This window comes from Silurus meridionalis, chromosome 18 (genome assembly GCF_014805685.1).
Source record: "Silurus meridionalis isolate SWU-2019-XX chromosome 18, ASM1480568v1, whole genome shotgun sequence".
Classification (NCBI taxonomy): domain Eukaryota; kingdom Metazoa; phylum Chordata; class Actinopteri; order Siluriformes; family Siluridae; genus Silurus; species Silurus meridionalis.
Genome location: NC_060901.1, coordinates 19,364,019 through 19,378,523, shown reverse-complemented (window position 1 = coordinate 19,378,523; position 14,505 = coordinate 19,364,019). Strand labels below are relative to the sequence as shown.

Genomic DNA, 14,505 nt, shown 5'->3' with positions numbered 1-14,505 from the left:
GTATTTATCTTATTGACGTGAATTCTCACCAAGATGGAATTCTTTTGGACGTGCAGGATTTAAGAAATGGTGTGTATTATGTTTTGAAGGACCTTAATAACCCTGTGTGCTGTGTGCATGTGATTGGTGAATTTGCAGGGTAGAAATTACAATAAAATCAATAAAATAAATCTGGTTGTTTTAACCAAAATCATCCAGCAAGATTTTTTTTTAACTATACTGAAGTTTTCTGTTTTAAATTAACCTGCAATTTAGTAAATCTCAGTTTAATCACGTTAAAAGATTTTTTGCAACCGGATATATAAATAAATAAATAAATAAATATATATATATATATATATATATATATATATATATATATATATATATATATATATATATATTACAACCCAATCAGTGAGTACGCGCGAGTGTGTATGTGCGCGCGCCTGCGCGGGTGTGTATGAGGGATTCGCGTGTGCGCGCAGCGCGCCCCCACACACACGGCGCTAGACGGAGTCTCCACATTCCGGTAAAGTGCGAACGCAGACAGAGACGCAGGGAGATTTCTCCTGTGTACTGAGAAGGTGAAGGTGTGTGTTTGGTGTGTGTGTGTGTGTGTGTGTGGGTGTGTGTGTGTGTTTGTGTGTGTGTCGGTGATCATCATGTCAGCCAGACCGGGATTCTACCGTCAGGAGCTCAACAAAACAGTATGGGAGGTGCCCGAGCGCTACCAGATGCTCACGCCGGTCGGCTCGGGCGCGTACGGGTCCGTGTGGTGAGTGAGAGACAGAAGCCTCCAGCAGCATCCCATCACATCCATCATACACAATTCAGTAATAATAAATCATCAATTTCTGATTTTGCCAGTCATTAATAAATGGCCTACTAGAGACCGAGATCATTAATTTCATTGTGAGTCTCTGGTGCGTAATAATAGTGAATTAGCAGGTGAAAGACCTGTTATTATTATTACTATTATTATTATTATTATTATTATTATTGTTGTTGTTGTTGTTGTTGTTGTTGTTGTTATTATTATTATTATTACTATTATTATTATTATTATTATTGTTGTTGTTGTTATTATTATTATTATTATTATTATTATTATTATTATTATTATTATTATTATTACTACTGTTGTTATTATTTTTATTATTCTTGTTGTTGTTGTTGTTCTTGTTTTTAACTGGGGGCAGTCAATATTTGAATAAACACATTACTCCTTAGTATTAAGTGATGGAGTGTACATGGAAAGGGTGGGCAGAGGATGGAGTGTATATAGAGGGTGGGCAAAGGATGAAGTGTATAGAGAGAGGGTGGGCAGAGGATGGAGTGTAAATTGAGAGGGTGGGCAGAGGATGGAGTGTATATAGAGAGGGTGGGCAGAGGATGGAGTGTATATAGAGAGGGTGGGCAGAGAATGGAGTGTATATAGAGAGGATGGAGTGTATATAGAGAGGGTGGAGAGAGGATAGAGTGTATATAGAGAGGGTGGGCAGAGAATGGAGTGTATATAGAGAGGATGGAGAGAGGTTGGAGTGTATATAGAGAGGGTGGGCAAAGGATAAAGTGTATAGAGAGAGGGTGGGCAGAGGATGGAGTGTAAATTGAGAGGGTGGGCAGAGGATGGAGTGTATATAGAGAGGGTGGGCAGAGGATGGAGTGTATATAGAGGGTGGGCAGAGAATGGAGTGTATATAGAGAGGATGGAGTGTATATAGAGAGGGTGGAGAGAGGTTGGAGTGTATATAGAGAGGGTGGGCAAAGGATGAAGTGTATAGAGAGAGGGTGGGCAGAGGATGGAGTGTAAATTGAGAGGGTGGGCAGAGGATGGAGTGTATATAGAGAGGGTGGGCAGAGGATGGAGTGTATATAGAGAGGGTGGGCAGAGAATGGAGTGTATATAGAGAGGATGGAGTGTATATAGAGAGGGTGGAGAGAGGATGGAGTGTATATAGAGAGGGTGGGCAGAGAATGGAGTGTATATAGAGAGGATGGAGTGTATATAGAGAGGGTGGAGAGAGGATGGAGTGTATATAGAGGGTGGGCAGAGGATGGAGTGTATATAGAGAGGGTGGGCAGAGAATGAAGTGTATATAGAGGATGGAGTGTATATGGAGTGTATATGGAGAGGGTGGGCAGAGGATGGAGTGTAGATGGAGAGGGTGGGCAGAGGATGGAGTGTATATAGAGGATGGAGTGTATATAGAGAGGGTGGGCAGAGGATGGAGTGTATATAGAGAGTGGGCAGAGGATGGAGTGTATATAGAGAGGGTGGGCAGAGAATGGAGTGTATATAGAGGATGGAGTGTATATAGAGAGGGTGGGCAGAGGATGGAGTATATATAGAGAGGATGGAGTGTATAAAGAGAGGGTGGGCAGAGGATGAAGTGTATATAGAGAGGGTGGGCAGAGAATGAAGTGTATATAGGGAGGGTGGGCAGAGAATGAAGTGTATATAAAGAGGGTGGGCAGAGGATGGAGTGTATATGGAGGGTGTGCAGAGGATGGAGTGTATATAGAGGATGGAGTGTATATAGAAAGGGTGGGCAGAGGATGGAGTGTATATAGAGAGGGTGGGCAGAGGATGGAGTATATAAAGAGAGGATGGAGTGTATATAGAGAGGGTGGAGAGAGGATGGAGTGTATAGAGAGGGTGGGCAGAGGATGGAGTGTATATAGAGAGGGTGGGCAGAGGATGGAGTGTATATAGAGGGTGGAGAGAGGATGGAGTGTAAATAGAGAGGGTGGGCAGAGAATGAAGTGTATATAGAGAGGGTGGGCAGAGAATGAAGTGTATATAGAGAGGGTGGGCAGAGGATGGAGTGTATATGGAGAGGGTGGGCAGAGGATGGAGTGTATATAGAGGATGGAGTGTATATAGAGAGGGTGGGCAGAGGATGGAGTGTATATAGAGAGGGTGGGCAGAGGATGGAGTGTATAAAGAGAGCATGGAGTGTATATAGAGGGTGGGCAAAGGATGGAGTGTATATAGGAGGGTGGGCAGAGGATGGAGTGTATGTAGAGAGGGTGGGCAGAGGATAGAGTGTATATAAAGAGAGTGGGCAGAGGATGGAGTGTATATAGAAAGGGTAAAGTGAGCATGGAGTGTATATAGAGAGGGTGAGCAGAGAATGGAGTGTATATAGAGAGGGTGGAGAAAGAATGGAGTGTATATAGAGAGGGTGGAGAGAGGTTGGAGTGTATATAGAGAGGGTGGAGAGAGGATGGAGTGTATATAGAGAGGGTGAGCAGAGGATGGAGTGTATATAGAGAGAGTGGAGAGAGGATGGAGTGTATATAGAGAGAGTGGAGAGAGGATGGAGTGTATATAGAGAGTGGAGAGGTTGGAGTGTATATAGAGAGGGTGAGCAGAGGATGGAGTGTATATAGAGAGGGTGAGCAGAGGATGGAGTGTATAGAGAGGGTTGGCCGAGGATGGAGTGTATATAGAGAGAGTGGAGAGAGGTTGGAGTGTATATGGAGGGTGGAGAGAGGATGGAATGTATATGGAGAGGGTGGAGAGAGGATGGAGTGTATATAGAGAGGGTGGGCCGAGGATGGAGTGTATATAGAGAGAGTGGAGAGAGGTTGGAGTGTGTATAGAGAGGGTGGGCTGAGGATGGAGTGTATATAGAGAGGGTGGAGAGAGGATGGAGTGTATATGGAGTGTATATGGAGAGGGTGGAGAGAGGATGGAGTGTAGATAAAAAAAATTTAAATACACACAATCATCTAGGAATTGTTCTATTTAAACAAAAGGATTATCAAGCAACTCAATGTTCTTCTAACCGGGGCTTTGCATGTTGTATATAAGAATCACATGGTATTTAATTTGGCATTAAGGCGAAGACTATTGTGGGCACAAAGTCCTGCTGCTGGCTAGTACATGCAAATGCCCTGAAGCTATATAATTAGACCATCCCAGTGACTTACCCAGTATGGTTGCCATGGTGAGCTGTCATGGTGATATTGTTTCCTGCATCATCCTAAAATATCTGCCTGTTTTACTGCCTTTGAGCAACAACAATCATTTATTTTTATTATTTTTATTATTATTATTATTATTATTATTATTATTATTATTATTATTATTATTATAAAAGACCTACAATGGGAAATAAGGGTACTGTAAATAACTCCCAGTGTAAATGTTTCTCACTTCCTATCAGTCTCAAAATATGAATACGTGAAGGAAATCAGTACTTTGCTAATTAAATGTCTTGGACAACATCTTCACTAAACACACATGAGTACATCAGTAAAGTATAATTATTGAGTGTGTGTTATTGAGCTGTCAGACCCCAAGGAATAATCAGCTGGTGGAGTGACAGGAGAGAGGATCTAAACTGAGACATCTTTCCCAGAGTCTTGTGTTCTATTGGAACTCTACTGAACTGCCCCTGATACACTTGAGTATTAAACTTCCTGTTCCAAAGTTATTTGATCTATGAAGGTGTTCCACTAGACTTTTATATTTCATGAGGTGTTCAGTGGGCTTGAGGCATTTGAGTTCTTGAGTTCTTCCAACTTCAAATGTTCCACATCACACTGGAACAAGTGTGGGTCTCTGGCTTCCAGTGAAGGGAAGAGATCATCACCTCGCCTGCATCAGTACCCGACTTTACTAACATTCATGTGTTCAAAAAGCACACAAATCCTATGGTCAGGTGTCCACAAACCTTTGCCCATATAGTGTGTTTATGCCATCTGAGGAAAAGTGATACATTTCCCTAATTTATGCCCAGATTTCATGAGTTTGATTCCAGATTCACTCTGGAACATGAATCAATTTCAAGATAGCGAGAGAAGCATGTCCAGGCTGATCTGTGTGTTGTGTGGGTCCATCGTCACTCCTGCCCTTTTTTTGTCATTGCACAATGAGCTGGTGTTAATTAGAGTGGTATTTTACAGCTTTTAGAACAGATTACACCCTGCCTTCGTTAACGCCTGCGTCATTTAACAGATGAAGCCTCGTAAATATCTTCTGAAAGCTCCTCAACCTGATTTGAACTTTCATAAGTTAGAAACAGAAGAGGATGTAATGGCTTTTTAATACCTTTTTATGGAATTACCAGTCAGTTAATAATTAATACCTGCATACTAATGCACCGTAGGACTTCATCATATACAGAATGTACAGTATTTAGGCTTCGTAACTAATCTCTAATATGTAAATTTGTCCATAGGGCAAAAAATATTCACTTAGAAGGAAACAAAGTGGATTTCCGTGAACAGACAGCACCAAGTCAAGACCAAGTCCAGTGCCATCCGAAAGCTTGAATGCTGTAAATCTAATATGGACTCTGGCATTGGGAATTTTCTCTGTAATGACATTTAATGCTTCTTTGTCTCCTGCAGGCCTGTGGGTAATTGGAAATTTGGCAGATGCCTGCAGAACAGTATGTGTGTACTGGGAGCTGTAAAATAAGGCTGCGTTCACAAGGATCTAAAATAATTCACATCTAAGCTTTATATGTGTTTATAGGTGTAAGATTGGTATGTGCTTCGTGAGCATCCCATTCCACATTTAGTCTGAATTTGCTGTTCTAATAACCTCCACAAATCTGGGTAGATGTTCCACTCGATGTTTTGCTCATTTAGACACAAGAGTGTTATTAAAGTGATGTAGGTGAATAAGCCTGGGGTGCAGTTCACATTCATATGTTCAAAATGGTTTAGGTCAGAGCTCCATGTTTTTGGGGTCTCCAAGGAAAATGTTATGCTGGTGCATCCAAAATCCTCCTACACATTTGGTTGCCTCAAATTTGTTTGTTCAAAAGCTTTGAAAAGAGCCACATATAGCTGTAAAAAGTCAGGTGTCCCAAAGTCCCAAACTCAAGAATAGCAAAAGAAAGCTAATTACGTGAATATGGTCTTCTCTGCTCTTCTCTGCTCTTCTCTTCTCTTCTCTTCTCTTCTCTTCTCTTCTCTTCTCTTCTCTTCTCTTCTCTTCTCTTCTCGTCTTGTCTCTTCTCTTCTGGTCTGGTCTCTTCTCTTCTCTCTTCTCTTCTCATCTCTTCGTCTCTTCTTTTCTCGTCTGGTCTCTTCTTGTCTCTTCTTGTCTCTTCTCATCTCTTCTCGTCTGGTCTGATCTGGTCTCTTCTCTTCTCATCTGGTCTCGTCTCTTCTCATCTCATCTCTTCTCTTCTTGTCTGGTCTGGTCTCTTCTTGTCTCTTTTCGCCTGGTCTCTTCTCTTCTCGTCTCATCTTGTCTCTCCTCTTCTCGTCTCTTCTCTTCTCATCTGGTCTCTTCTCTTCTCAGCTCGGCGTATGATGTGCAGCTTCGTCAGAAGGTAGCGGTTAAGAAGCTCTCTCGGCCATTTCAGTCTCTCATTCACAGCCGGCGCACCTACAGAGAACTGCGTTTGCTCAAGCATATGAAACACGAGAATGTGAGTTCTCACTCACACACACACACACACACACACACACACACACACACACACACACACACACACACACACTTACACTCACACTAATACATAATGTAAATGACTCAGAGCACTTAATCGCATTTATGTGCTTCCAGATACTTTTGTAGAGATTTTCTAGGAATTATTCCACATGCACATTTTTTTTTATCTTTGCTGAATTATAATTGACCGACTCATGCATTCCATTCCATTAAGACATTTCCAGGGACATAATCCATATTTATGTATGCTTTATTAAGCAATATGCGAGAGATGACGTATGCAGTGGTGTTAAACAGGAAGCAGAAGATCATCGATCAGATTCCGCAGCACTTAGTTCCATGATTAAAAGTGCAATTAAAGATAAGTTATTGTGTAGAAAAAGAGAAACTCAGATGTGTTACGTTGATTATTATCTCACTAGCTTGTCTCCCAAACCTTCCCCTTTCGCTACATACGGCCATTAAACCATACCCCCACCTCCTCCATTCTCCTCCAGCCTGAGCTGCTTGGCCTGTGACTTACTCCCCCACCCTGACAATAGAGAAATTCAGCAGTACCATCTGCTTCTCTGGCGCTAGAGTTCTGGCTGTAAGCTCAATAGGATGTAATGCCATATAACTAAGAGTGATCTACGCATTGGCATTCTTCATATGAATAATTGCCAACTTAAAAGTTAGACCCTCTTTGCAATGGTGCAATATTTGGATTTTTTATGAAGAACTTATAGTTAATGTTTCTTAATTACCACCTGGGACCAATCAGCCCACAATCCTTTTGTCCAACACTCACGTATTCAATCGTAATAGAAAGAAGTCAAGCACATGAAGAAAGTCTCTGCTCTATAGTTTGGCTTGAATAATGATTCCGTGTGTCAAAACTCACTCTGTTTACTAGAAAGTATTTTATTTATCTACATTTCCACACTATCACCTTAGTTCACTCACACAGCAATACAGCTCCAAGCTTCTGGAACGTGACCTAGAAGTCTTCTTTTAGAAGTGTGTCAAGCACTTTCTGCAAATCTGGCGAGTACGGTGGGTGCGGAAGTGAGATCGTGTTGTTTTCCACGTGTGAGGAGAGCTCGGTGCGTTGTCGTGGAGCATCCAGTCCATGGTGAAATCGTAGACGTGGTAACGCACGTGGTCAGAACCAGTCGCACGGCTCTCTGATGTACACAGGACGATGTCTTTTGTCACACTGACTTATGAAGGTCGGTGCTCCCTGTGACCGTGCATGCAGCCCGTGCTACCATCTGCTGGCGTGTTACAAAAGTAGTCTTAAAGCTTTTTGTGCCACATTGTACATCCTTATAAAAGTGTTTTGAAATACAGTAAATCCATTCTGTTCCTGGTTCATTTGCAGCTGCACAATTCATTTGGGATGAACTTCCATGTGAAGTTCATTTTTCTACAATTCAGTGAAACAGCATTCACATTGAGAAAATCCACAGAGAATTGCACTAAATTGTAATACACTCGAGCTGTACCAGCGTCTGTTCGACTTCACTTCTCTTTAATCAGTCAGGATCCCAATCAATGTATATATGAAACACTACACATTAATTTCATACCCAAACTCCAGCTGCATTTGTGTTTATGCATCTCCTCAGGTCATTGGGCTACAAGATGTTTTCTCTCCTGCAGAATCATTAGAAGAATTCAATGAGGTGTAAGTATCTACCTGGAATATAACGTTTTTAGTGACTAATCACCATCCAATACAACTTGTTTACAATCCTCATGCTGATACATCATATGGGCAAAAATATCAGGACACATTTTTTCCAACCATATGCACTTTTTCCATACTAATTTTATGTTCGGGTGTCCACAAACATTTGCCAATATATGATATGTAATCTGGCACCTCTGTATCGTTTCAGATACCTTGTCACTAACCTAATGGGAGCAGACCTCAACAACATAGTCAAGTTCCAACGCCTTTCAGATGAGCATGTGCAGTTCCTCATTTATCAGTTACTTCGTGGCCTTAAGGTATTTCAGGGATTCCAGCGAGATGTATATATATTTATGTCTGGGTTTTTGATAGTTCTAACATTTTCTCTGCATTCTTTGATTCTTCTATAATCTATAATTGAATTTTTCTTCCTAAACAGTACATCCATTCAGCTGGACTAATACACAGAGTGAGTCCTTTCCTTTATTTGCTGATTATATGTTCAATGAACAAACTACTGCATGAATTATTCAGCGATTGAATGATTGAATTAGTGTGTTATTTAACGATCATGTGCCTAATCCAGTTTAATGTGTCATATGATTGCACAAACGTTTTCCATTTATTTTAATTTATGTTGCAGGATTTTTTAGGATATGTGGAAAAATAAAAGTATATTTATACAATTATTAGTGTCAAAAACATTTGTTAGAATCACATGCATTCATTCTTGTACCTTTAATGCACAAAAGTTTGTGGACACATGAGCATACGATTGGCTTTTTAGATAAAAATCCCATTCTACATTTAGTCCCCATTTCCTGTTATAATAACCGTCACTCTTCTGGGATTACGTTCCCAGTAGATTAATGGAGATTTGTGCTCATTCAGCCACAAGTGTGTTAGTAAAGTCAGGAACTAATGTAGGTGAGTTGTGTAGCATTCCAAATCCTATCAAAGGGGTTCAGTAGGGTTTATAGCTCTATAGCAGGAGATCTTGAACTCCAACCTCATATCTTCATGGAGCTGGCATTGTACACAGGTGCATTGTCATCCTAGATCAAGTAAAGGGAAAATTTCATGCTACAGCAGACTTCCTGTACAATTGTGTGCCTCCAACTTTGTGGGAACATTTTTGTGTAGCACCACATATGAAAGATGAAATGAAAGAATCAGGTGTCCCAATACTTTTGTTTATACAATGTACAAATTAATAGTGAAGTAAAACGTAAGTGAGCAAGAAAGTGGTTTGTGAAGCTGATGGAAGTTTTATATTTAATACAGCGTGTGTGTTTGTTTTAATCAAATATTTGTTTTTACAGGATCTAAAACCCAGCAATGTGGCTGTAAACGAAGACTGTGAACTCAGGGTGAGAACTGTACTGCACTACAGGGATTCCGATTCCAACACCAGAAAAATGTTATTGATAATGATTGCGTTTGTGATCAGATCCTGGATTTTGGACTGGCCAGGCAGACGGACGACGAGATGACCGGATACGTAGCAACACGCTGGTACAGGGCGCCTGAAATTATGCTAAACTGGATGCATTATAATCAGACAGGTGAGAAAGCATGACTTTATCTCCTTGCTCATGAAGCCTGTTACTTTATACTTTTTTCAAGCAAAGCAGCGTCGGAAAATAAAGCTGCCACCACCATGCTTCATAGTCGTGTGAGAAAGGATTCCCATTCAGTTGTATTTCCATGCTTCACCACTAGAGGCAGACATACAGTTTACCAATCATGATAAGTTACCGATGACATAGTGTAACAGCAATTCCTAGAGAAAATATAAATGGAATAAATCAAATTAATCAGCAACTCTTTTGACAACTCATAAGGTCACAGCACAGCTTAAATGATTAAACCAAAACTTTAATATTAATTCAGGATCCGGACAAAAGTTCCACTCGATTTTGTATATCATTTAGCTACAAGGGTGGTAGTAAAATGATGGGGGCAGCCAGTTCTCGTAGTTCAAGTGAAGAAAATATTTCATACTAGACGTCCTATACAATTGTGTGCCTCTAGATTTGTGCTAAAAACAAGATATATGGAAAATACTTTTGGCCTAAAAGCATATATACTGTATATATATATATATATATATATATATATATATATATATATATATATATATATATATATATATATATATATATATATATATATATATATTTATATATATATATATATATATATATATATATATATATATATATATAATGATTTATTATGATCTTTTTATTCTATACTTCAAAGATGTAATAGTTGTGTGACAAACGTGTAATTGCTTTGTAATGTTTTTCTTCTTATTTCAGTGGACATCTGGTCTGTGGGATGCATTATGGGTGAGCTTATCAAAGGGAAGGTCTTGTTTCCAGGAAATGACTGTATCCTTTATCTATCGGAGACTAAACGCACGTCTAAGTGCTGCTTTCTCTCCCCCTGGAATGAAAGAAAAGTGTGTTGTAGTGGTTCAATTGTTATTAGAATACAGTGAATCGGGTTATGGAGCGACAATGCTCTATGGCGGTTGTATGAACCTTCATAACACTTTATCACGATGATCTTTAATGCTGCGTCACCAGATATTGATCAGCTTAAGCGAATCATGGAGGTGGTCGGCACCCCAACTCCTGACCTTCTGAAGAAGATCTCTTCTGAGCACGTGTGTGGAGATTTTGTATAGATTGTACTTTTATTATTTTTCAGGGCCGAACTTTAGAAAACACAGACGCTAGATTAAATACTGGCATGGGATCCGGTAGATTTGTGTTTACAGTAAATGTTATGGGGAAGTCCATCATCAGATGTTTGATGTTTGAACTTTTATTGTCCAGGCCCAGAAATACATCCAGTCCCTCCCCTACATGCCCCAGCAGGATCTGGGAAAGATATTCAGAGGAGCCAATCCACAGGGTGAGACTTTAATGGACATACATACAGTTGAGGTCAAAAGTTTACAGACACCCAGGCTGAAGATATTTAAACTCAAATTTATGATTCCAAACATTTCATGTATTGATTCAGGGGATTTCATGAACCTCTTTAAAAGCTAATTTACAGACATATTGCATGTTTTATTTATTATTACTACTTCAGGTTTTCTGTGGGTCAGAATTTGTTTATGTTTATAAGCCTTTTACAATTGCTTTTGATAGAACTGGTATAATTTTGTATCAGACTCCATACTTTTTGCAAGCTAGGATCCTTCTTCTGCTGGAAGACACCTAGCATTAGCTGTCTGGCTGAGGTCTTCAGGTTCTTCATTTCTTTTAGCATTTCTAGATAATCTTCCTTCATCATGATGTCATTAACATTCTGCCACTTCAAGATGGAATTCAGATTAAAAACCTCAACCTTTTTTCCTCCTTACACTATGCTGACCATTTTGACCAAACAGTTCCTTGTTTTCCTACAGTAGGTTGGTGCTTCTTGAAAACTCCAGTCAGAGCTTCATTTTTGGCTTTGTACGTCTTACTTTCAGTGTCTGATTTTTATATTTAATTTAGATATTCGTTGTTTGGAAATTGTTTCTAAGGAGGAACCAGACTTGAGTTCCATATCTTGGAGTTCCATATCTTCCAGATTAAAGAGACACTCAATTTTGGATGTAAACTTCAGACCTGCTGGAACTCAGTCTGAAATAAATCTCGGATCATCGCTTCATTTTTTCAGAAGTCTAGACACTATAGATTTTCTCTTTCAACTTCTTATCAAATCCAGAGTGTATTTTGCGTGAGCTACAGTATATCATTTCTAAGTCTTCAGCGCTTTTAGTGTATATTTCTATCCCTGCTGATCAATATTCACCTCCTGCTACCCTACACCCCATTTAACTTCATACACTACTCACCTCCATTTCTCCTCGTTTCCCTCTGTTTTTTCCCAGCGGTGGATTTATTGAAGAGAATGTTGGTGCTGGACTGCGACAGGCGGATCTCTGCCACCGAAGCCCTGTCCCACCCGTACTTCTCTCAGTACCACGATCCTGAAGATGAGCCCGAGGCACCGCTGTATGACCAGACCCCTGAGAGCAAGGACCGCACGCTGGAGGAATGGAAGGGTAGGAACACAATGCATTGGGAGCCGTGACTTTTCCATACGCCACGTGTGCTTCTTTCTCAAACTGTTCTCACAACGTTGGAGGCTTACAATTGTATAGATCTTTAAATCTCGCCGGTTATAGTAAGATATGGATCGGACTGGAAGATCTTGAGTGGTCTGCTATAGAGTTTTAAACCCTATTGAACACCTTTGGGATGGTTTTTGTTCATGCTGACTGCACCCCAGGCCTCCTTACTTCTACATCACTACCTTTCTTTACTAACACCCTTGTGGATGAAAGCTAGTAGAACATCTCTTTAGAAGAGTGAAGCTTATTGTGAGCAAATGTGGAATTAAATGTGGAAACAAAAAGCACATCTGATGCTCAGGTGTCCACAAACTTTTGTCTGTATAGTTTTTTTTTTAATTTTGTATATATAATGGAATCCAGAATCGATGAATGTTCTTTTATCTTCTCTTTCTACAGAGCTTGTGTTTGAGGAAGTGAACAGTTTTAAAGGCCCCGTCAGCCAAACAGACATCCAGGCCGAACAGTAAAATTCACCATCCCACATTCCAGAGTTTTGACGACTCAACAAGGCTGATGAATTGTCTCATTTGACTCAAGACTGGGAATCTGAGGACCAGACAGAGAATGAGAACAATGCGTTCCATAGGTGTAAAGGCGTTTGTGCGTGCACGTGTGCACGTGTTATCTACTTATGAATGCTGAAAAGTAATATATCCCTACTTTCTGGGAAACATCCTACACTCCTACACGCACAAGCAACACACGATAATAGAGAGCATGCTGTGTTTTTATTGTACTTTTTTATTACGAGGACAATAGAAGAAGTTTGGAGCAAAACATGGATGTCAATCAAACCGCAGCAGAGAGGAGAGGAGAAGAAGTTCGGCTGAAATGTGCATGTTTACACTGAAGGACTGAGTGAAAGGAATTAAGGCTGGATGAAGAGGTGGATCAAAGATATTAATGAAGCATTGCATCTTAATGGTATTACTTTATGACGTTGGGAGTGTGTGTGTGTGTTTCAGTGTGATGCTCTTCACAGCGGTTGCGCAAGAGTAAAGGCAACCAAAATCACGTATAATATACACACATGAGTGACAGATGTAAAAACAATTCTGCATCGCTAGTTCTTCTGTCTAATCATCTTTATCTCATTCTATCTTCTGCTGGTGGTTGGTGAAGATCACAGTTGGTGGTGAAGATGATATGAATCACATGCTATGACCTGAACAGTAACCGGATCTCAGTTGAACGTCTTGAAAAGGTTTTTTTTCCTACAGCTGTTACTTTGAGGTTCTGTGCTTTTTGGCATTTCATACAACACACACCGTTCGCATAAACACGCGCGCACACACTTATTTACAGTAGTTCAGTGCAGGATTTTGCATTTCATTATTAAACAAAAACAACAAAATGTACCTCTACAGACACCTGAAGGTCTCCTATTACATTGAAGACACTGTATGGTCAAAAGTATTGGGACGTTTCTGTATCCCATATGTGATTCTTCCCCAATCCTATACACACAAATGTATAAGATGTCTTTGCATGCGTACAGAGCCATCTCCAGGAACATATGGGTATTACTGATGAAAGATCTCCTACTATATATATATATATATATATATATATATATATATATATATATATATATATATATATATATATATATATAAACCCTTTTGAACGTCTTTAAGATGAATTCTTCATGCTGACTACACCCCAGGCTTCATCACTTCGCCTCCATCAGTACCCTTTGAGCACAAATCTCCACAAAACCTAGTGGAACATCTACCCAGAAGAGTAGAAGTTAATTATAACAGCAAATGTGGAATGGGATGTTAAAAAAAAAAAATCTTACTCTCGGGTGTCCACAAACTTTTGCCCATATAGTGTACTTGTAAGTTCTCTCCATGTGCTGAAATCTAACTATTCATTAAAATCTTCACTTTATTTGAAACTATTGTTCATTATAAAACCACCCTGCTCACCTCATTCGCTTTTTTTGTGTGTGTTTGAGTGTGAAATTGAAAGTGTGTCGTGTAAATTTTTATCTTTATGTTTTTTTATATCGGTTCTTCCGCTGACTGAATGTATGATATACAGTTGGTTTGTGCTGCACCGGGCGTCAGGGTGTGGTTCTTTACACCAAACACCTTTTTGCAGAATAAATTCATTTCACCAATTCACTCGCAGCAGATTTATTTCAAATTCATTAAATTTGAAAAGTATATGAACACAAAATGTTTAAATATCTACTGTGTCAAAGTTTTATAACAACTATAATAGTTAAAAAAAATTAATAAATAAAATAAAATAAATTATATATATAAAAATGAC

The 14,505-nt window shown here is 39.6% G+C and overlaps 1 protein-coding gene across 1 annotated transcript; it reads left to right on the top strand.

The window, feature by feature from the left end:
• The first annotated feature begins 470 nt into the window (after nucleotides 1–470).
• On the top strand, nucleotides 471–14,354 carry mapk11 (mitogen-activated protein kinase 11). Its single transcript, XM_046872628.1, has 12 exons — nucleotides 471–757; nucleotides 6,251–6,380; nucleotides 8,014–8,072; nucleotides 8,287–8,398; nucleotides 8,521–8,550; nucleotides 9,404–9,451; nucleotides 9,532–9,646; nucleotides 10,406–10,477; nucleotides 10,676–10,755; nucleotides 10,928–11,006; nucleotides 11,980–12,153; nucleotides 12,622–14,354. The coding sequence occupies exons 1-12, from the start codon at nucleotides 645–647 to the stop codon at nucleotides 12,690–12,692; spliced, it is 1,083 nt and encodes a 360-aa protein (XP_046728584.1). The 5' UTR covers nucleotides 471–644; the 3' UTR covers nucleotides 12,693–14,354.
• The last annotated feature ends 151 nt before the right edge of the window (nucleotides 14,355–14,505 follow it).